The sequence below is a fragment of the Leopardus geoffroyi genome, chromosome D1 (genome assembly GCF_018350155.1).
Source record: "Leopardus geoffroyi isolate Oge1 chromosome D1, O.geoffroyi_Oge1_pat1.0, whole genome shotgun sequence".
NCBI classification, from domain to species: Eukaryota; Metazoa; Chordata; class Mammalia; order Carnivora; family Felidae; genus Leopardus; species Leopardus geoffroyi.
The window spans coordinates 67,979,597-68,003,683 of NC_059329.1; the positions used below are offsets into that span (position 1 = coordinate 67,979,597).

General features: G+C 47.7%; 1 protein-coding gene across 2 annotated transcripts in view; it reads right to left on the reverse strand.

Annotated features, from left to right (window-relative positions):
* GALNT18 (polypeptide N-acetylgalactosaminyltransferase 18) overlaps positions 1 to 24,087 on the reverse strand; it is a 354,010-nt gene that overhangs the window by 42,317 nt on the left and 287,606 nt on the right. The window contains exons 7-10 of one of the 2 annotated variants that reach the window (XM_045484519.1): positions 19,921 to 20,106; positions 11,209 to 11,346; positions 5,510 to 5,605; positions 901 to 927 (exon numbers count right to left, since the gene is read on the reverse strand). In XM_045484519.1, coding sequence (XP_045340475.1) covers positions 916 to 927; positions 5,510 to 5,605; positions 11,209 to 11,346; positions 19,921 to 20,106 — 432 coding nt within the window. In that variant the 3' untranslated portion in view covers positions 901 to 915. Of the gene's footprint in view, positions 1 to 900; positions 928 to 5,509; positions 5,606 to 11,208; positions 11,347 to 19,920; positions 20,107 to 24,087 lie in introns of those variants that run through there. The other variant, XM_045484518.1, reaches the window with a different exon arrangement.

Genomic DNA, 24,087 nt, shown 5'->3' on the forward strand with positions numbered 1-24,087 from the left:
GTGTGTGTGTGTGGGGGGGGGAATGTTCCTGGAAATACATATCAAGGGTCTGATTTGGACCAAGTCTAAGAGATTCAGTCTCTATATTTGTCCACAGTCCTCTCATGAGGTGTACCCTGACCACATACTAAGGTGATAGCCCTAAGCCTCTCCTTTTCTCCTCCCCATCCAACCTGCCCCACCCCACCCCCCAGGAGCCAGTGAAGTTTTTAAGGGCTAGTGGATACCTTTGGGAAGGCTTGCCAGTCAGAAGCCCTGCCTTATCACCCACTGCTTATCCTGTGCACCTGCTTCTATGTCTGGTGGATGGAGGAACTCTACCAAGGACACATAGCCCATCTCCAGGATGAACCCATCCTCTTGGGCCACAGGGCAGGCCAGACTCAACAAATTCCCGCCATGGCAGGTTACCTACCACCCTGTTCTGGGAAATGTGTTTGATCTGAGGTTAGTCTCCAGCCTCCTTATCTCTGGGCACTAACAACTGTGCACCTCCTCTGTGGGCCTGGTGGGAGAAGGCAACTGGGACCCTGTGCTCCCTGTACAGCCTAGTACAGGAATGGGGAGGGGGACCCAAGTCTTTAAGACTTGCTGCATATCTCCATGAAGGAGTTGATTCATAAAGCACCGAGGGAAGGCAGCTCCCAGCCTTCCTGGCAAGCCCAGCACAAACTCACAGCTTCTCAGGCCAACTAAATTTCAGAATGAAGGAATTGAAGGTAAGTAGATAGAGCTGGCAGAGCTGGGCCTACAGCTGGCCAGCACAGCTTCCTCATTTGCACAGAAGACAGGCCCAGATGAGACGAATCAGTGGTGCTAGGGATCAGAATCGCCATTACCTTTGGGTGTAGAGTACTGACCAAGAGGAGGAATGAGGAAAGCCCAGTGGGATGACAGGCTCAATCTGGATGCTGCCTACGTGGTTGCCTGCAAATATGCAAATTCACTGAACTGAACACTTCAGATATATGTACTTTAGTGTACAATCATGTCTCAATAAAAGGATAAAACAAAGGCTCAGAGAGGGTTAAGGTGACATTACAAATGTGTGGCAAGACCAAGCCTAGAACTCTGGATTCCCGAAGCCCCCCTTTCCATTATTCCACTGTATTTTTGCTGCCACAGAAACTCAGTGATGCTCCATTAGTCTAGGGGTAGGCTTTTACTAGGGCAGGAATCCATAGCACATGGCCCATGAGGTCAAGGAAAGTCAGTCCAGTGTGGGCTGGAGTTAGAATCTTGAAGGTATTTATACTGAGCAAGGCTTAATAAGCAAAAGCAATAGTAATAGTATAGCACTATGGCGACATTAACATCTAATATTTATTGAGTGCTTACTATATACCATGCACTATTTAAAACATTTTTTAATGTTTATTATCTATGAGAGAGAGTGAGAGAGAGAGCAAGCAGGGAAGGGGCAGAGAGAGAGAGAGGGAGACACAGAATCTGAAGTAGGCTCCAGGCTCTGAGCTCCCAGCACAGAGCCCGAGAGGTGCTCGAACTCACAGACCGTGAGATCATGACCTGAACTGTAGTCGGCCGCCCAACCGACTGAGCCACCCAGGTGCCCCTACCAGACACTATTTTAAATACATGTATTAAATCTTTACAACAACCTTGATGGTATATACCACTATGAATCCATATTTTACAAAAATACAATAGGCCCACCTTTAAAAACTTGCCCATTTAAAAATGTGACAACTAGAGAGCATTGAAGCTGATATTTGATTCCAGACGACCTGATTCCATAATCCATGCTCTTAGCCACAACACAGACTGCCCTATATTGAACCAGCAGCAGCTAGTAGACTGGCAGCCTTTGCCCAAACTGACATCTGCTATCCCACAGAGAAAAAACTCAACATTTGTCCAATGATCCAGATAAGCAACAATCCTGCAGATTTCCACGTAGACTTGTTAAAAGTAAGTTCCTTCATTGTCTCCTGGACTGCATGTATTAAAAAGCAGACAAGGAATTGACAAAAAGACAAAACTACTTGTGACCTGGCCACGTTGGCCCATACTCAAGAATAACCTGGGGGAATTTCTGAGCTGGAAACTCCAGTGTCCAACTGCATTAACAATCAGAGAAATGCAAATTAAAACCATGGTGTGATACTATACACCTGCCACAATGTCTATAATTTAAAAAGACAGGTAATACCAAGTGTTGGCAAGGATGTGGAACAACTAGATAACATGTGGTTGGCATGAGTGAAAATTGAACTAATTAATTTGGAAATCTGTTTGACAGTATATTGGGTTGGCTTGGGTTGCCACCACAAAGTATCACAGGCTGGGTGGCTTAAATAACAGAAAGTCATTTTCCCACAGTTTTGAAGGCTGGGAAGTCCAAGATCTAAGTGCTGGTGCCTTCAGGTTCCTGGGAGAGCTCTCTTGCTAGCTTGCTAACCACCTTCTTGCTGTGTTGTCACATGGCAGAGACAGAAAGATGAAGAGAGAGAGAGAAACTTTGTAGTGTCTCTTCTTACAAGGACACTAATTCTATAAGATCAGGGATCTACCTTTATAACCTTATCTAACCTTAACTGCTTCCTTGCTCCAAATACAGTCAGGGTTAGTGCTTCAACATATGAATTTGGGGGTGACACAATTCAGTCCATAGCATTCTTCCCCTGCCCCCCCCCCAAGTTCATTTCCTTCTCCCAAGCACAATGCATTTGTTTCATCCCAACAGCCCCTGAAATCTTAAGTCATTCCAGCATCAACTCTAGAGTCCAAATGTCATCAAAGTATCATCGAAATCAGATGGGCATGAGGCTCAAAGTGTGATTTATTCCAAGGCAAAACTTCTCTCCAGCTGAGAAACTGTGACATCAGAGAAGTTATGTGCTTCTAAAATATGGTGGCTGGGCAAACACCGGTTAGACAAGTGTGTTCCAGAAGGGGGAAATTGGAAGGAAAAGGTGATGGATCCCAAATGAGTCCAAAACCCAGCAAGGCTAATTCCATTTAATCTCAAGGCTTGAGAACAATCCTCTTTGTCTTGATGCTCTTCCCTCCAGGCCCACTGGGGTGGCATCACCCTATGGCTCTGTGGAGTTGCCTGACCCTTTGGCCCTCTGGGGTGGCCCTGCCCAAGCCACTCATTGCTTTGACCCTACCCCTGAGGTCCTGGGAAAGGGTCATCCTGGACCACTGAAACCAGAGAGGTAGGCCTGCCCTTTGAAGTGACAGCCTTGCCCCTGGGTCTGTTGGTGGGTCTGGCCTTCAGCATCTTTCTTCTCTTGAGGAATAGTGCATGTTCACAGCTGAACAGCTCTATGCTCCTGCCTTGTGAAATCTAAGAAACCCATCAGCCTGCCTTCATTCTGCCCTCTCTTCAGGGGAGGCTGCCAGTGTCTCTGCTGGTATAAGCTCATCTCTATTTATGGCTTCTGCTGCTGTGATGGCCGATTGAGTCCACGAGTCCTACCATGGTCTCTTTTTCAACGTTTATTTATTTTTGGGACAGAGAGAGACAGAGCATGAACGGGGGAGGGGCAGAGAGAGAGGGAGACACAGAATCGGAAACAGGCTCCAGGCTCTGAGCCATCAACCCAGAGCCCGACGCGGGGCTCAAACTCACAGACCGCGAGATCGTGACCTGGCTGAAGTCGGACGCTTAACCGACTGCGCCACCCAGGCGCCCCCTACCATGGTCTCTTAATCAAACAGTTGTTCAGTCACACTCAGGGTTCTCTTCAGAACATGCCATATGGACAGGATGAGAATTTTCCAAATCTTTGAGGTTAAATGGGGTCATAAGGGTCAAGCCCTGATCTAATGGGATTAGTGTCCCTTCAAGAAGAGACACCAGAGAGCTCTCTCATTCTTTCTCTTCCTGCTGTGCGAGGACACAGAGAAGGTAACCATCAGCAAGTCAGAAAGAGCCCTCACCAGAAACCACATCAGCCAGCACTTTGATCTTGAACTTCCCAGCCACCAGAACTGTGAGAAAATAAATTCCCGTGACATTTTGTTACAGCAGCCCCAGCCGACCAATGCAGGCATTGTCTGCTAAAAGTAAACACACATCAACCCTATGATTCAGTGATTTGACTCAGGTATAAATCCAAAAGAAATGAGTCCAAATGTGCACCAAAAGACATGAACAAGGATGTTTATAGCAGCAGTATTCATGATACTCTCAAACTGTCAATTTCCCAGGTGTCCATCAGCCATAAATATATAGGCAATACTGTATATTCATAAAATGGAAAATTACACAGTAAGGAAAATTACAGCTACATGTAGCAGCATGGAGGAACTTTACAAATACGATGAGGAAAGACAGAAGCCAACATGAGAAAGCATACACCCTAGGATCCTATTTATATAAAATTCAGAATCAGGCAATAATGCTTTTTTTTTTTTTTTTTTTTTTTTTTTTAATCTAGGGGCTGGTTATGTTGGTGCATTTGCTCTGAAAACTCGCTAATCTGTACACCTACAATTGGCTACTTTCTGTACGTATGTTGCGTATCAATAAAAAGTTTATGTAAAAATAGTCATCTGTGAAAAATATTGCAGCATTGTAAGAATGAGGAATGAGCTGCTATACTGTGTGGTGTGGGGAGTGTGTGATCTGCTGACCTACAACTGACCAGTCAGTGATGTCACAGCAGCTTGGCCCCCATAAAGGACGAGCGGGTGGAGGTCACAGTGGACAGTTGCTGTAAGTCTCAGCACACACACATCGTGATAGCCTTCAGTTGTATGTTTAGGTGGGTAACCACTCTTCTAAACACTCAGTTATAATTGCACAAATATACACATCTTCTATACCATCTTTTTAAAAAAAATCATTGTGCCCTTCTGGAGGTAAGATAAGTAAACTCTGAAAGTGTCAGAACAGGTCAGTCTGTGGCATCCGTGGAAAAATGGCTGTCCGTTGTACTCTATTGAATAAGCCATTTCTCTTGCCTGTGTTTCAGCATCCTTTTTGGATATCTGGAGCCTAGGCTATGAGTGGCTAATTTTTCCTAGGATAAGTTATTTCCCTGGTAGCTTCCCCTCATTCTCCACCAGGAGAAGGTCCTAAGAGCTAGAAAAGTTCTCCTGGCTATAGATCTTGGCTCCAGCTGTGATCTACTAAAGGGCAGAGCCCAGAGGCCATGAAATGGCACTGTGAAGGGATTCTGAGATGTCAGGGAGCTTGGGGGGACCTTGGGTTCCCGCCTGCTAGGGAAGGGCATGGCTGCCGGAGTGAGGACTGAGATTTACCCATAGTTTCCCCAATAAGGCAGGCGTTCCTGTTTAGAAATTTATCCCTTTCCTTGCTCCCCACCCCAGGGGATCCAGGCATTCCAGCATCTGCTCCCCCCACCTCCTTCCAGGCAAGGCAGGCATGACTCTCCTCTTCTACTCATGAGCATACTCTTATTGAAGAGCCCTGGAAGCCTCTGGGCCTACAGTAGCCACAACATGACTTTAGCTATCCTTCTCCACACCGGACATACATATGTACACCCCCAACAGGAGCCTCTCTCAGGGAACTCACCTGCGGTGTCATCCCGTGGCAGATGTACACGATGGGAACGTTCTCTGTGTCTGGACCCTGATCAAGACACAAATCGGTCTTCAGAGAGTTCTGCAGCTGGACACCAGAGGAAAGGTAGCCACACCAAGGAGAAAGGAACAGAGAAACAAATGCATTAAGTCAGGAGAAGCCAGCATTCCACTGAGACAAGTCCCATGTCCATAATCGCCCCACGGCCCCTTGAATACTCTGGAGAGCAATAACCACCAGCTTTTGCCTTGCATGAAGGTGCTGAGGGAAAACCAGCCTCCTGTGAAGGAGAAGCATTTTTGTGTTGTTAAACTGTGACAGTCCAGGTAGAAATAAAAGATATTCACACACGCACATGCACAAGATGGTGCCAGGTTCTTTATCCTGTCTATTTCCATAGGGGTGGCACCACGGCCTTCAATAGTCCTTGGTTAGAAGTCTTTGCTCTGGAAGGTTGGGCAAAGTGGGCAATATGTTAGCTGTCTTCAGGCCTGAGATGTCCTCTGGGTCCTTTCTGCCCCCTGCAGATCCAACAGGGGCTGGCTTGGCCCCTGTGGTGCCCAGATGATGAATCTCCAGAGTGGAGGTCAGACAGGTGGATAAAGGGTCCAGGATGGGAGTAGGGGAAGAGAGAGGTATCTCCTATCCTCACCTACAGGCATATAGCAACCAATAGAACCAGTGCCTGGGTACCATGGACCAGTGTCTTACCATGTCCAGTAAGAAAGCCAATATTCAATGTTCCTTTCTGGCATATGTCTACTTCCAGTCCCTGGAGAGGACAGGTTATGGTCCACATGGCCCTGCTCACCAGCTATAGCTGAGTAGACCATGGTGGGCACCAACATGCAGTTTAGAATGAGTTAATAATTCTATTTCTTTCTCTATTCTCCATCCTTCTCCTTCTGGAATGTAACCATCTCATCATCCTCTTACTCTGTCCTAGAACTCTAGATGAGAGAGTCCGTGTGGTCAATGGGTGGTGGCCACAAGAATTGTGAAGCCATTTAGATTGGGTATGGAGGATCTATCGGGCCATATGTAAGCTGAGAGATCCAATGTGGCCAAGGAAGAAATGAAGCATGAGACAGGATTAGAGAAGTTCTGCCCCTGCTATGGCTTTAGTGGCTTCCGGGCTCGGGTGCCCATGTCCAGCTGCACTTTACTTCCTGTGCCCATTAGAGTTTGTGGTATCGTTAGCCACCTCAACTTGAGCTAGCTGATACATAGCTCTTGTTAGCAACCGAAGCACTCTGCTTAGAACAGAAGAGGGATGTTGGAATTCAGGGAACACCAGGTCAATGGACCACACAGGTGGGGCATCTAGCCAAGGAGGCCAGAGACTGATGGCGGCTGAGCTTTCATGGTCTTGACAACTTGTGGCAGGAAGGCAATGGACCCAATTAGGGGTGCAAAATGCAACAACCCGAGGCACGTGTGTGCTCTGTGAATCCCCTGATCTTGACAGGGGACAAGGAACAGAGTCAAATTCTTTTCTCTTGAGCTTCCTCTCCTCTACCAGGCAAAAGCATCTCAATCCCAAACTTGCAGTTTGGAAGTTCTGAAGAAATGTGTGCCAGCTCCCTAGGCAGAGGCTCCAGAAACATCTATGTAGCAAATCCTCGTTTATAAAAGAACTATTTGGCTTGCCTGTGTGAGGCAGCATATGTAAACACTCTCTGGACTTCTCCCACAGCCTACAGAGAGATGGGTGTCACATCTAAAGCTGAGAACTGTAATCCATTAGTGAGACCTGCTAACAGCTGTCGCAAAGCAAAAGCAAAAGGTCCATGGAGCCCTGATGTCAGACTTGGCTTTCTGCTAGGTTCTCAAAGCCATCCCCTGGGTGAGGAGGTAGGTGGTGGCTTTTGATAAAGTGCCCCCAGCTCTGTGTCATTCCTCCCCCATTAAGCAGGTGGTCTGTTGATGCTGTTGGGAGAGACAGGCTGGGATGGAATCCTGGCTCCAGCTGTGTGGTCTTGGACAAAGAACATTTACTCCTTCTTGTCTGTTTTGTCCTCTCTAAAATAGGGATAATAATAGTGCCTACCTCACAGGGTTGTTATGAGGGTTAAATGAGACACTACCTATGAGTACATAGCATGGAGCCTGGTAAATAGCAAATGTGCAATAATTGTTAGCTACTATTATTACGGCTATAACCTTCCTGAGAGCCATTCAGGGAAACTAGCTTTTATGGCTGCATCTATGTGCCAGCTACCATGTGAAGTGCTTTCCATGTGTTATCTCCCCTAATCCTCAGAGCAATGCAGCCAGGTAATACGATCTCTTTTAAGGGTGAGGAACAGTGGCATAGGAAGGTCTGCCTCACCTTGTCTGTGATGCCATTTCCATTGCATGGGCCCTTCCCCATGTCACCTCTACTTTTGCCTTCATTTTGTCAGATGAAGTCCTCTTCTTCCTTCTCTCAGCTTCTCTGTTGCTCTGGAAGTGTTTCCTGACCCACATCTGGGTGTAAGGTCATGGCCCTATGCTTCATCATCATCTCCATTTCTCTTACTGTAGCACTTGGTGTGCTGTGTTCTTACTGCTTCTTCATGTGCCTTTCTCCCCTGTCTGAGCAGGCCGGGGCTATGTCTTTCTCATGGTCTGTGACACGGGCCAGTCCTGGCCCATAGCAGACAGTAAATCCATGTGGAATGAATGAATGAGTGAAGAAAATGAACAAATGGATGGCATTCCCAAATGAACAACACTGGCAGGTGGACAAGTGTAAAGTTCTTTCCCTCATGCAGCTGGCAACAATCCTGAGACTGAAAACTGCCCCCTCAGATGGTGTAACTATAACTTTTAAGGTTTTATAACCTGCCAAGATCACACAGAGTAAGTGGCAAAGCTAACGTTCGGAAGCTGGGTGTGTCTGTTTCCAGATGCTGTTCCATCTTCGCTGTCCACACTAGAGCTGGGATGAATCCAAAGACCCCACCTCTTGGATGTGGAGCTCCACCATCCGGGGGAAACCCATTCCCACACAATGGGGCCCAGAGGCCCTTCTGCCTGTGGCAGTCATTAATGGGACCTGTGAGTGGATTAATGGGCTGGGTTATAGACTTGACCCAGGCCCCACTGAGAGTTCCAGGAGGTTATTTGACCTGAGCAATGTAGTTTGGCGTAAGTTAGCACGGAAAAAGTAAGAAGAAGCTTTACCCCCAAGAAGACATCTCTGCATTTCAGAATAAAAATAATCACCAGGAAGAATGATTCAGCCTCAGCAAATCCTCTTGTGGCTGCATCCTGCTTTGCCCATCTTCACCCTGTTGCCCCCATTAAGAGTTAATTATGCTCCTTGACAAGCCAGCATGTCTCTACTCTGTCAGAGCCCAGGCTGTGGAGGAGCCAGAAGGGAGGGGAGGCTGGCTGGGCTCCCTGAGCAGGGGCTAGCAGATGAACATGTGGGGGTGGGGGTCAGAGACCTCTGCTAGCCCTAGGGATGGTTAGCACTGCTCAGTCCTTTGGGATGATGAGAGAATGGCTTTTCAGCACACCAGAGTAAAAGCAGCTCTAACTAAGGACTCAGATCCATATCTCAACCCTGTATATGCCACTTACTATTTGATCAACGAAAGGTTTCTGGGTGTGGTGGTGAGGGCTACATGGTAAGTCTGCTGTACATTTCATTAAGATGGGACCCTTTTGCTTGGAAGACAAGAATGCTTTTGGTAAGGCCCAGTACTGCAATGGCCGTATACACAAATCTCCACTGTTGCTTTCCCACTGTAGTTAATACTGTTTGGCTGATACTGTTCAGCTATAGCTGACAGCTTGGTGAGAACATGAATCCAGAAGCTGGCCCTAGCTCACAGGGGTTTGGGGCCAATAGTTTCTCCAGAGCCACAGTAGCATAACCCTCCCTTTTGGATTGGGTCCAACCATGGCCAAGCATCATATACAACTTGCTATGGGCAGAGTACAGGGGGACCAGTAACAGCTGTGTCCTCAATATAGCCCTAGGGAGATAGATGGGGTTGATAGGTACTTCATAGTCTGGTGTATTTCCATGGGAACAAGAGGATCTGAAGCTTCAGGTGAGTTTTCTGGCACCCAAATTACACCAGCCTGAGAAATGGAGACGCAAGGGGCCACTGAGTGATTTCCTCAGGACATGTCAACCATGCCATGGAAACTCTTGTGGGAGGATCTGACTCCCTCCTATAGGTTGGTCTGCTGGACAACAAAAGTCTCATTGGGGGACAGGATTCCTGGGATCCTGGCTCTGTGTCTTATAGCATCCTAGGATGTCAGAGTTGGGAGACCCACTGAGAACATGGAGGCCAATCCTCAGCAAGCATTTTCCTCTCACCCCAACCCAAGCAGATGCTATGCCCATTATATTCCTGCTGAGGCAGGCCTTCAACTCAGTTTTGACCACAGCTTATCGGAGGGGAGGTCACAGTTCTTCCTCTGAGTTTCATCCTAGAATATCAAAAAGGTCTGCGGGGATTCTCTCCAAAGAGAGGGAGCAGAGTGCTATCAGAAGCTGATGTTTTAGGGGGTGCCTGGGTGGCTCAGTTGGTTAAGCATCCAACTTCGGCTCAAGCCGTGATCTCACTATTCCTGAGTTTGAGCCCCGCTTTGGGCTCTGTGCTGACAGCTCAGGGCCTGGAGCCTGCGTTTGATTCTGTGTCTCCCCCTCTCTTGGCTCCTCCCCTGATCACACTCTGTCTCTCTCTCAAAATAAATAAAGATTAAAAAGAATTAAGAAAAAAAGATGATATTTTAGACTCAGTTCTGTGTTAATGACCTATGTGAACATGGGAAGGTCACTTTACCTTTTTGTCACCCTCCACCCTGGAACAAGGTGGTGAGAAATCTTTGTAGTTTTGGGGGCTTATAGCTGTCAGCAGAAAAGCTCTATGTGTTCAGGAATCAAAGACCAGATGAGATATCAAAAAAATCAATCAGGTATCATTGAAAACACTTTAAGAGTTGAATCGTCCTGGGAACATTGGGATAATGGTAGAATTTACCATATTAAAAGTATTTTAACCTTAGAAAATACAAATCGTCAGGATATATATTTATATAGCTGAGACATTTTTCTATTTTAGGAGTACAGCATTATTTTGCCCCATTTAACATAGGGAGAAACTGAGGCCCATAGATGTTAAGACACTTGACTGAGAAGCAGCTTGGTCGAGATTGGTTTGGATCCGAACCACATCTGCCTGCATCCAAACCCTGTGCTCTGCCCTCCATAAGGGTAACTGCTCTGTGCCAAACAACAGGGGGTTGGCACCTCCCCGCAAATACAGTGAACTCAAGAAGGTTGTGTTCCAGAACTCCTTTCCTAGAGGCTGTGTGTGTGAGTGGAAAGCATAAGCCCCTTCGGTGGGGGAGGCATACAGGCTGGTCACTAGAACCTCAGGCACCCGTTGCATGGGGAACAGTGGGTGATTGGTATGTTACCTCGCAATCTTAACCTAACTGCAGGGTTTTGTTTTATTAAGTAGCACATGCAGGTTTGAGGCTAGAGCTAAATTGCTTGAGGCTCCAGAGGAGAGACTAAGCACCTCTCAAGGGAACAGAGAGGTTCTGTCTATGAAACCAAAAGCTGCCTTTTGCCCGCTGGTCTACCAGAGGTCCCGTGGAGTCAGGCTCTCCCCTGACTCTATACCTCTCTCTGGCCTTGCTCTCTGTGTCTGAGTGAACCCCAAGGGGCAGGTCCTTACCACTCCATAGGCAATGATGTCCGAGTACATCCTCATCTCCGGGTACACGCTGACCAGGTACCATCGGAAGGTCTTGCACTGCAGCTGTTTTCTCAGGGCCTTCCTTGCAGTGATGTCCCCAATGTCGATTCCAGAGTCCTGCGCGGGTGTGCAAATGCAGAGATACAGCCACCACCAGGACATGGCTTCTCCCCAGACCTCCCAGCCAACGTTCCTGGAGACTGCCTAGTGAAGGGAGGACGTGGGACCTTAACTCCTTCATTTCCCCACATGTCCTTAGCCCCATGACTGTCCCCATGTGGGCACTGAAACGTGAGGTCAGCACTGATGGGGACTGTCACCAAAAGCCTTTGAAAATAAATAGAACAAGGGGGGCCTGAGTGGCGCAGTCGGTTAAGTGTCTGACTTCAGCTCAGGTCATGATCTCATGGCTTGTGGGTTCGAGCCCCATGTCGGGCTCTGTGCTGACAGCTCAGAGCCTGGAGCCTGCTTCGGACTCTGTGTCTCCCTCTCTCTCTGCCCTTCCCCCGCTCATGCTCAGTCTCTCTCTCTCTCTGTCTCTCTCAAAAATAAATAAACATTAAAAAAAATAAGTGGAACAAAAAAACCTGTGGTCTAGGTGTAGGTGGAAGGAGCTGGAGCACACAGTTGGAGTACAGTTTTTTCTACCTCATGCTAGAAGATGAGAAGTTCTGAGCTGTGGGGGGAAAGAGGGAGGGAGTGAGGGAAAAAGTGGAAGGTGGAATAGTACTAATTCAAATACTATTCCTAATAACTGCGGCAGAAAAGTCTTTGCAATGCTCGCAATGTGGTAGGTTCTGTCCTGCATGAAACCTGCACAGAAGTTTATATGCATGTATAGTGGCCCACTTAAACCTATAGGGTAGCACTGTTTTATAGATGAGTTGAGACAAAGAGAGGTTCAGTGACCTCTTGCCCAAAGTCCTACAGCTGATAAATGGTGGAGCTGAGAGTTGCACCCAATCAACCCAGGTCGGGAGTTTGCATTTTTAACCTATGCTATGCATCTAGAAGAGCCTGCCCTCTGCCTCCTAAGACCAGGTCCTTGTGGGAGAAGCAGACCCTCTCTTAGCTTGGGGGTCTTAGTGTAGAGAGTAGTTGTGTCTCTCACTTCCCAGGTATATCAGAGTGGTGGCCTCTGAGTCATCAAGGTATAGCAGGCAAGAAGTGGTAATGGAGACATGGATGTGTCCTTGATTTAGAGAGAGGCCCCCATATTCCTTGTGGTCTCAGAGCAAAGGGGAGAACATTGAGTCCCTGGGCCTGAACACCGGCCGTGGAACAGGGCATAGAATCAGCTGAGAAAGAGTTGATGTCACAGCAGAAGATGGTGAGGAGTCTCTCTAGCTGGGGATCAGGTGGAGACTCCGTGACATCTCAGAGGATGACACCACGGAGCCAGGGACCAGAGAGGGCACGTGGTATTTCGTAAGCCCAGAGTAGGGGGAGAGGAAGACAGGGAAATAACAGCTCTCTCCCACTGGCACTGCCACTTGTGTGCTGGCTATGTGAACCTCCTGCTTCTAGCAACAGCTCTGGGGATCAAGTTACTGGGGTTGGGAAGATCATGAAATGAACAGAGTTTGAGTTTGAAATGTCTGAGAAAAATCACAAAGATGGCTGCTGCACGAATCTGCACGTGATCAGGAGAAGTATTTGGTATTCGACCATGGAGGCCTGAGTAACAAGAGAGTGTAGATACAGAAGAAATACATTTATTTTTCCCACCAGAATTTAGGTAACATAAAAATGTGAACCTACTACAGCCTGAAGTTTAAGTTCTAGACTGCTAAGGGGCAATGTCTTCTGAGTACTTCTAGATGACCTCATCTATAATTTGCCTATTCCTCAGCTCCTGCCCAGAGAACTTTCCAGCAACTGCTACTTGGCCTTTCTCTGCTGGATCCAGGAAACATGTTAGACTAATCTCTGTGCCCCGGACCTACCGCTGAGCCTGGACTGTATTGATGAAAACTAGGTTGAGAAAATATTTATGAAGTATTACAGATAAAAGCTGGCAATAAATGTAACCTGCCACTCACCCCAGCCCCAGCCCCAGCCCCACCCCCACCCCCACCCCAAGGGATCTGTTAAGTATTAGCTCTTTAAACTTCTCTGCCCCTTATCCTGATATCACAGAGGTATTTGCTAGGACCCAGGCCTTCCCCTTCATGCTATCATCGCCTTTATATGACAAATTAACACTGTGTCTCAGCATTTACGGGGAGCCACTGGAAGAATCTTTCTCTAGAAGGCCCCCATGCTTTCCTAAAATTCTGGGTTCCCACAGGAAAACTTTCTTTTTACATTCAGGATCAAGGGAAAGTTGGTCTCTCTCCTTATCTAATCGAAGGTGGGAGAAATACCCATCAGAGGCTCATTTCTACTTCTAGAAGATTCAAGAATCACAGCTTTGCTCTGCTTATATTTCTGGATATCATGCCCCTTTCCCCTTCCTATTTGTTAGTTGACTTCTGCCTTTCCACTTTAATGGTTCAGGACGTCTGTGCAGTGTATTTATTGTAAATTGCGTCAAACCGTTTTCAGATTGGGGGAAGAAATTTAGAAATAAGCAAACTGTCTCAGAGAAGGTCACCTTGACACTTATTATTAGAAAACAATAAATGTATCACCCGCCTTGCCAAATACTTAGTGGATTGAATAGAGTCCCCTGTAAAATTCGTGTCTACCCAGAACCTCCAAATGTGATCTTATTTGGCAATAGGATTATTGCAGACAGAATTCATTAGAGATCTGCAGATGAAATCATTCTGGATTTAGGGTAAGCTCTAAATGCAATGGCCAGTATCTTCATAAGAGATAGGAGGGGGGTGGCATTGAACACACAGAGTCATAGAGACAGAGGGAGAGACTGGAGTGGTGCATTTACGAGACGAGGAATATGCCAGGAGCCACCAAAAGCTGGAGAAGACGAAGTATCCTCCCCTAGAGCTTTTGGAGGGAGCACAGCACTGTCGTCACCTTGATTTGGGGCTTCTGGCCTCCAGAATTGTGAGAGAGTAATTTCTGTTGTTTAAAGCCACTCAATTTGTGGTAATTTGTGATGGTGGCCATTGGAAACAAATACACCCAGCCGCACAAAAAGCTGGCCAGTATTCCCGCCCGTGTGTGCAGCCACATACACAACATCTTGTAGCCAAACCTAGAGAAGGGCCATCACTTGTGCACCATGGTGAGTCATCCCTGGCACTCAACCTGTCTTTGGTTAAGAGAAGGCGGCAGGGGGTGGGGTGGGGTGGGGTGGGGGGGCGGTGGCTAGAGTTCCCGAACGTGGTGTAAGAGAATGTTGACGCTTTGCTGCAGGCTGACTTCCTGTATGTTGATAAACTGATTTTCAATCAAAGTAGAAAGGATGCCAGAGCTGGCAGCTCCTCTGGCCATCCCAAAGCTTGGGACTGAACGTGGAAAAGAAGCAGGTCATAGAGCTGGCAGACCTGGCTGGTGCACGGCAGGGGGAGGACTTGGCATAGAAGGCGACCGGGCAGGATAAATGCCCTGCAAGGGCATTTGAAAGCTGGGGTGGGAATGCAGAAGGCAGAGGCAAGACCACCCACACCGAGAGGTAAGACTTATCTGGTGCTTTTTCTACTTGCCGAGCACCCATCAAAGCCTTTATGTACATGAACTTATTTAATTTTCAAGCAGCCACTGGGCAGGGTTGCGGGGTCTGACTCTCTACCTGCAGCTGGGATGCTGGAGGCAAAAGGTTAAGTAAACAGGTAACAGATGTGCTGTGGTTGAGCAGAAGGTCTTGATATAGCACCACAGCAAGGGCAGCCGAGAAAACTCTTGGGGAAGGCACACGGGGCATGTGGCATCCACACTTCCTCCCTCTTTCTTTTTCAACTCATCTTAAAAAAAAAATTTTTAATGTTTACTTTTGACAGAAACAGAGCATGAGTGGGGGAGGGGCAGAGAGAGAGGGAGACACAGAATCCAAAGCAGGCTCCAGGCTCTGAGCTGTCGGCGCAGAGCCCGATGCGGGGCTCGAACTCACAGACCGCGAGGTCATGACCTGAGCTGAAGTCGGATGCTCAACCGACTGAGCCACCCAGGTGCCCCTTCAGCTCATCTTTAGTACATGCCAGGTGCTGTCCTAAGCACTGTGCATCCAAAGAGGAAGAAGGCACAGACTGCGCTTGAAAGGAAGGCCCAGACAAGTAAACAGACTCTGTACACAGTGTGAAGCACAGAAGCAAACAGGGTGCTGAGGGAGAGCAGAAGAGGAAGGAGCCCTTAGTCCATCTCACTGTGTGGGGCAGCCAAGATGGTGGGGAGGGAAAGGCGAGCAATCAGAGAAGGCTTCCTGGAGGAGGTGACACTCAAGGTGAATTAAAGACTAGCAGGATTAATCTAGTATTACTCAAATCTGGCAGCCCCAAACCGGCACCCAGAGAGCTCTGAACAGGTTCTGGGACCACTACATACCTACTCATCACAATCTCTGAGGATGAGACCCAGAATTAATCAGCTGGTCTGCAGATCTGCTTTTAGGAGCCACTGACTGAGGGAGAAAGGAATTACACACACTGCCAGCAGATCCATTTGTTAATAAGCATCGGCGAGGTTTTCCTGAGCTCTGACCATGTGCCCTGGCTTGCGCTAGGCATGGTGACACAAAAATGAAGGATACAATCTGTCCCCAGGAAGCCTGTGGTCTAATGCAGTGGCTCTCAGCCTGGATGGATATTAGAATCCCTGAAGAGCTTTCCAAAAAATGATCCCTGGTCCCCTTCCAAACCAATTAAGTCATAATCTCTGGGGCTGGAGCACAAGGGATTTTAATGTTCAGCCAGATTTGAGAGCCCCTGGGTGGGGGGGGGTGGGGAGAGAGAGAGAGAGAGAGAGAGAGAGAGAGACAGACAGACAGACAGACAGACTTTTACACAATAGAACATTCTTTCACAGGATAGTGATGCAATGACACAGACATACATGCAAAGGGGGCACTTTCTCTAGCTGAGGCTGACTTTCTAGAGGAGGGGTCACTGGAACTGAGTCTACTAGGATGGAGGGAAATCCGTAAGGGTGGATGCTGGGGGAGAGGCAGAGGGTAGGGAGTTCCAAGCAGAGAGGACAAAATGAGCAAACATACAGAGAGAAGAAATAGCATGGAATAGATGGGCAACTCTGGAGCTCTCACTGTCCTGCAGTCTACAGAAACTATAATACAGAGTGGGGGCAGAGGGTTACGGGTGGGCAGAGGGGTTTATGCCTGATTTGGTGGAGAGTCCGTTCAAGATTTTAAGCAGGGCGATGATGTGGTCACTGTGAGTTTTTAAAAAATTTTTTTAATGTTTTATTATTTTTGAGCCAGAGAGAGACACAGAGTACGAGTAGGGGAGGGGTAGAGAGAGAGAGACACAGAATCCGAAGAAGGCTCCAGGCTCTGAGCTGTCAGCACAGAGCCCGACGCGGGGCTCCAACCCATGAACCGTGAGATAATGACCTGAACCGAAGTCGGACACCTAACTGACTGAGTGCCACCCAGGCGCCCCACTGTGTGTGTGTGTGTGTGTGTGTGTGTGTGTGTGTGTGTGTGTTTTATTTTTATTTTTTAAAGATAACTTTGGGTAGTGTGGAGGATAGATTTGAGGGGGTAAGTCTCGAGCCAGGGAAACCAGAGGCTCTTGTGCAGGAAAAGACAAGACCTGAACTCAGACGTGAGGTGGGTAGGAACGGACAGAAGTGTTCAGTGATGGATTGGGAATGGGGCTTAAGGGAAAGGAGGCTCAGAGGAAGACGTGTTTCAAGCTCATAGATCTGGGAAGATGGTGGTATCCTCAACTGTAATGGGAGGGAGAACAGGAGCAGCTTTGGGGGGAAAAGATGTTCTCCATTTTTGGCAGATCCAGTCTAAAGTGCCTGAGGGAGCACTCAGGAGATCGACGTGCAGCCACAGGTCTGAAGCTAAAGGCAGAAGTCAGGGCTAGAGGCATTAGTTAGGAAGTCGTCAATGGATAGATGGTAGGAGGACCCAGGAATAGATGGGACCACCAGGGAGTAAAATGAGAGTGGTTGGCCAAGGGTGGATGCCTGGGTGCACTTAAGCATCCAGGGGAGGTAAGCATTGCCCACAGGGAATTAGGAGCAATCAGAGAGAGGTGGGGATATCCTGGGGTATGGAATCAAGGAGCCAAGCAAGTACAGAATTTCAAGGAAAAGGTGGGATCCTGGAGGTTAAAGACTTTAAAATGTCCATTAAGCAGTTAAGATGCTTTGTCAAAAGCAGTTTGGGGGCAATACTGGGATGTGACTTGAGAAGTGAATGGAGGGGGAAAGTGTTGACTCTTTCCAGAAGTCTCAGAAGAGGCAGGAGATGGAGTCTGGACAAAGCAGGGAATAGTGGGGGTCAAGAGATAGACTTTTAGAAAACACACTGTCCACCTTCTCCATCTGAGGCTTTATCCTGGACACTCCCACTGCTCATCTGCCTTCCCTTTTTTATTAAAAATTTTAATGTTTATTTTTGAGAGCGAGAGAGAGAGAGGGAGACACAGAATTTGAAGTGGGCTCCAGGATCTGAGCTGTCAGCATAGAACCTGATGTGGGGCTCTAACTCATGAACTGTGAGATCATGATCTGAGCTGAAGTCGAATGCTTAACTGACTGAGCCACCCAGGAGCCCCTTATCTGCCTTTCTTGAGTTCACTTCCCTCTCATCCTACCCATTTGACCGGGTTTGAACTACCCTCTGAGAAGTCACAGACACACACTGAGTTTCATCATTTTCCAGTTACTTTTCTCTCTTGGTTCTCTGCCATTCATTGGATTTACTATCCACTTCAACATCTATCAGCCACTATGAGGGGAGAGGGCTAAAAGATTTGCAGCTTTGGGGTACAGAGAGAAGGGGGCAGGAGTGTGGACAGGACTCTAAGAGACTACGGATCTACGATACTTCACTGCTAAGTTCCTGGGGGACTTTCCAAGTGTTCTTAACATTTTGCTATCAGAGGATACCCACAGTGGGGCTCAGCATGCTCCCAAGAATACTGTGATCCAACTCCCACAGCCACAGATGGGTCTAGAAGGCACTGCTGTTTCCCTAGAAACACTCCCACTGTCAGGGATGCAATCCTGGGGCTGGTTCATTAAGGTTGCTCACACTCTGGCTGGTACTTCTTGGCTCCTCTTCTCCCTACTGGTGAAATGTCACTGGTCATGGGAGTACACATCCCAACCCCACCCCACCCCACCCCCCATGATAGTGGAGGTGATGGGGGCTGCCTAAAAGCTCCTGCCCATGGTCCAGGTAACCTTCAATCACTCCGCCAGAGCAACATTAGCTGGGTGGAGAGATCAGGGAACAGGACCTTCATATGGAAAGGTTAGGCAAAAATCAACCATTTCTCTATTAGGAAGAGAGAACTGAAGCTTTTTAAAGGATTCCCAAGGGGAAAGAAGGAGGTCATGCAGTCAATGGCTATCTCACATAGTGCAACATAACCAATGATCTCCAGGTAGACACGCTGGTAAGCAGGTTGGGATCCCGTGGCTGGCATCTGTTGGGGTTCTCCCAACTCAGTGGTCCAAGGTCATTTCCATGTGACACATGACAAGGCAGAACAAATCTACTAGAGAAACATTGCTTTTTCTCTGGCATTTCTTAAATGTAGGTGATAAGAGGGATAGAGGACAGTGGCAGGCAATGATGAGATTCTGTGATGATTAGAAACCATCCAGAACAGTTCCCTTCTCCTCCTGAGGGTCCTGTGAGAGTGTATCCCCTCCTCATGCATGTGGTTCCAGAAATCCCAAAGGCATATGGACATTCCTATTGCTCCGGTCACAGGTTCGATGGAGAACCCTAAATACAGTCTACAGGGAGATTAAAGGGCACTTTGGTGAATTTTGGTAATTGCTGGTATATTTGTATAGCAGAGAAGCTGAGGACCTAGACATGAAGTAAAGTTGGAGTCACCCGGTCCGATGTTCTCATTTAAAATGAGGATAACTGGGGCGCCTGGGTGGCGCAGTCGGTTAAGCGTCCGACTTCAGCCAGGTCACGATCTCGCGGTCCGTGAGTTCGAGGCCCGCGTCGGGCTCTGGGCTGATGGCTCAGAGCCTGGAGCCTGTTTCCGATTCTGTGTCTCCCTCTCTCTCTGCCCCTCCCCCGTTCATGCTCTGTCTCTCTCTGTCCCAAAAATAAACGTTGAAAAAAAAATTTTTTTTTTTTTTTTCCACGTTTATTTATTTTTGGGACAGAGAGAGACAGAGCATGAACGGGGGAGGGGCAGAGAGAGAGGGAGACACAGAATCGGAAACAGGCTCCAGGCTCTGAGCCATCAGCCCAGAGCCCGACGCGGGCCTCGAACTCACGGACCGCGAGATCGTGACCTGGCTGAAGTCGGACGCTTAACCGACTGCGCCACCCAGGCGCCCGAAAAAAAAAATTTTAAATGAGGATAACTGAGGTCAGGAGAGAAGAAGTCTTTCTTTAAGCATGCTGACCAGGGACAGGGGTGGGGATAAGACATGGCTTAGTGCCTCACAGTCCGCCTCTTTTCTCCCACATGTAGTATCTTTTGGGGCTGAGAGTCTACTCTACCATGGATAATAAGACTCTGCCTGATCTATAGGAAAAGGGGTTAGTCCCATATTTTTTGTGTTTTAATGTTTTTTCCAACCAACCCTCCCCAAAACCCCATCCCCACAGGGGCTTCCTACCTCTTGGGGTATGTTCCATGCCATGTAGACATGGCTTTTAAATTCATCCATCCAGACTTCAGCCACCCTGAGGGCATTCCTGCGGACATGGGCTGTGAGGTCCTCGGTGTAGGGCTTGTGGGCTCGCTCAATGTGGGCAATCCGAGAACAAGGCAGGACTTCCACGCTCCCGCCACACTGCCACACCTGTAGAAGACACAGAGTCACTCACCAGTGCCCAGACCTGACTCTGAGCCACTAAAGTAGGTCTTAGGTGACCATTCAATCTGAGCATGAACAACTCCAGCTCTCTTCATCTTGTCTCTCCAGACTACTGTCTACAGAGGGGGTGAGCTCTACCTTATTTCTACTCCTATAGCAGGAAGGTTATTGAGTCATTATTTTGTGTCTTGTTTCTTGTTGCTGTGGATTTACCAGCAAAGAATGCACCTTCTTTTTCCATCCCTTCCATTCCTGCAAAGAAGAGACTAGACATTGTATGACCAATGATCTGGGTTCTCCTAGCCCCTGACAGAGAAGTTAACAAAAATCTTCATAATGGTCTCTGCAGCAATGCTTGACCTAGAGGAACCAGTAGAGACTCCCAGCAGAGGTATCATCCTAAAATGGACCACATGGGCCGGACAGAGATTAGTGATCACCAGAGGGAGTGAGCCTGTTGCCCTTCTCCTGGTCCGTCTTTTCCTAGGCCCTGAGTTCTAATAGAACCCAAGAGAGAGGGAGATACAAAGAAGGCAGTCATGTGAAACTTCTCGCTGACCTCAGTGACTAGGAGCTTGAATCAGATGCAATTTGACTTCAAAAAATAAAGAAAAATGATCTTCTCTTCTGAGTGCCAAAGGACAGTGTCTTGGAGGTCTTGCCACAAATGTTGCAGCCACTCTGAACTTCCAATGTTCTGGGACGTGCACATCTTTTTGTCATTGTAGAATGCTACTCCTTCTCCAGCTGAAAAAATGTAATCTCTCAAGATCCTGACCACATGACTTCTCTGTTGTAGAGTCTTTGCTCAATTTTGGGGGCAGAGCCAATTTCTCCCTCCTCTGGTCCCCAAGCTCTTGATATCACAACTTCCTGCTTACCTGTCAGCCTCCTTCCCTCACTTCGTGTTCCTAGATGGAAAGAACTCCTGTCTCCTTCATTTCTCATCCCTAGCACTAACACAGGCCTGGTACATACAGGTACTTAGTAAGTACTTGTTGAATCAATATATGGATGATGATACTTAATCACTCAATCACTATATGATTGATGCTTAATAAATGTGGGATGAATCCGAAATACCTGGCCAGAGCTGATGAATGAGGCTTCTGAGGGAAAATAATCATTATTTCTTGGTGGATAGCAGTGATCACCTGTCAGATACTGTCAACCAGATAATTTGGTAAATAATGTTCACACGTATAACCTGTATCCATCAAGGATAGGTCTGCATCTAAGAAAAGGTCAACTTTGTTTTTCCTTTTTTTTTTTTTTTTGAGTATAGTTAACATACAGTGTTGTATTAGGTTCAGGTGTACAATACAATGATTGGAAAATTCTATACATTTCTCATTGTTCATCAAGATAAGTGTTCTATAAGGTCAGCTTTGGATTTCACTAAGTTACTCTGTGTGTGTGTGTCAGGAAGAGAATGCCTTCTGTTCCACCCGTCTGTTTCACAACAGTTGGTCCCTACAGACTGTCAGAGTTGGAAGGCAACTGATCGCCTTTCCACTCTCTGAACTTGTCTTGCCTTCAGTATATAATTTATGGCCAATGGAAAAGACACAAGCGTTCGCACTCAGGGTCCACCGTGTACCAGGCACTGGACTGTGTATGTGGGTAGGTAGTATAGTGTGGTGGTTATGAGCAGAGGGTTTGGAACCAGACTGCTTGGGTTCAAATCCTGGCTCTGTTTCATGCTAGCTGCGTGACCTTGGGTACGCCACTCAATCTCATTGTGTTTCAGTTTCCTCCTCTCAAATGGGGATTAAAATAGTACCTCTTTCATGAGGTTCCCGAGGAGATTAAAGTGATTATATACAAAGTGCTTAGGAACATGCCTGGCACATAATCATGTCATCAGCTCAGCTCTTACTAAACAAATTATATTCAGCAGGATCTTTAGAATAACCCTGTGTTACAGTGGTTATTGTCTCCAATTCCAAATGGGGAAACTGAGACCAAAGGCTGTCCCTTGTCCAAGGCCACACGGCTGGTACTGAAGAGAAAAGGATCTGTCTGACCTCCACTGAAGCTTAGGCAAGAGAGGAAGCCATGGAAGGCCTCAGGCTGTGCACCTTCATTTCCATGACCCGTACATTCTGGGGCTCGTGCTGATTTCCAATTCACTTTGCTGAGATTTGCAATGAAAGCCTATGAATACTGTGAACATGTTACTGACAACACAGAGAGTCAGGGTAATTATTCTTTTGCAACCGGAACGGAGGCTATTACTTGGCATATTTCAGCAACACAACACAGAACATGATTTGTAACAAAGCCCTTTTATTACAAGACCTGTTTCTCAAAGAGTCGCTTCACCATTTCGCCTTAGAGTGGGTGCCTCTGCTGTGGTTCTGATCACAAGGGTGGCAGCTGTACCTCCTATGCCCTCTAAGCACATGGTAAGAGGAATGGTGTGAACTCACTGTTGGACTCTCGAATCCACTCCTGTTTTCCTTTTCTTTGACCACGGCCCTTGTCTAGACCACTGTCATGTCTCACTTGAACTCTGGAACAGCCTCCAAACAACCGATCTCCCTCCTGCCTTCCTCTTCCAGCCTCTTCGCCTCCCTGCGGCCAGAGTGATCCTTTTAAAGTGTAGGGTGGATCACATCCTCTGCACCACACATTTCCCAGCACGGCCCTGAGGCCGTGAGGCCTCCTGGGGCCCAGCCCTGATCTGCCTGTCCCTCCAGCCTAGTGCTGGCTCCCCCATATGCTCTATGCCACAGCCACGCTGACATGTTCTACATCTCCCAGCATGCATGTTTGTCCTCCCATCTCTGGATTTCTGCACATACAATTATATACCCCACCCCTGCCAAAGCTCTCCTTTAGACACGTGCTAGATGGTGCCTGGACAGATCATGGGTTTCCAGCAGAGTTGGAGTGGCTGGGCCAGTGGGAAGACATAGTGTTTGAAAGCACAGCTTTGGAGCCAGCGAGAACTAAATTCAAACATTTTGCCTCTGCCACCTGCTGCAATTCCACCTTGGGCAGGTCACTTCTCCCAAGCCTCAATTTTGCCCAGGAGAAGAGGGGGATGTGCAGATTCATCATGTTCAACCCTGGTGCTTCAGTCTGAGCACCGCATGGATGGCAGTCAAGGAGGTAGGGGCAGGACATCTGGGCTCATTCTGTCCCCACTGCATGCCTGCTGACGGGTGACTGTGGGCCACTTAACCTCTTGTCTATGAAACACGCATAATAGGTTGTTCCTGCACAGGGCTGTGGGCTCAGGAAGCCCTGCAATAAGCCCTCAACGTGCACACATTATTATTTTATAATAACCTTATCATCGCTGCTATTTGGCTCTTCCTGAACATCCACCTTCAGGGGAAAAAATGACTGCAGAGGACTCCCACGTCTGGCTAAAGCCCAACAGAGAAGAGATAGGCTGACTTCCAGAGTGCCTGGCCCAGTGCAGTAGGGTGAATCAGGCTCCTCCTTAGAGACTAGGAGCACTTGTTAATCTAGAAGTCACTCCCACTCTCCTACCTTCTCTGCAAAGGAATTCATCTATAGAGGGGGTGACAGCACCTGTCTTGAATGCAGCCTGTGGGTTCCTAGCAGTCTCTGGGCATTGGAGCAGAAGATGTGGATTTGGCATGTTTACCCTGCTGCTTCTGGACCCTGCCCAATGACAATGAAATACACAAGAGGAAGCCCATGATCTCTGATTCCCAGGTGGTAAGTGGCTCTGCTGACCAATGACTTGACACAGAGAGACTCTCAAAGGTCTGACCCACAGCTGATCTTGGAGACCCTCTCATGGAGGGTAGACAAAGGATAGGAAGGAAATTCACTGGCATTTGGACCTTCTGGAAAATGATATCATAAAACTTCCATGGAAGCTTGGTGTGGGGGAAGGCAGGGGTGAGGAAATGAGGAAGGGGAGCTGCATCTGGGACATGTCACAGCTGGTGTGAGGTAGAAAGACCCAAACCAGATAGAAACTAC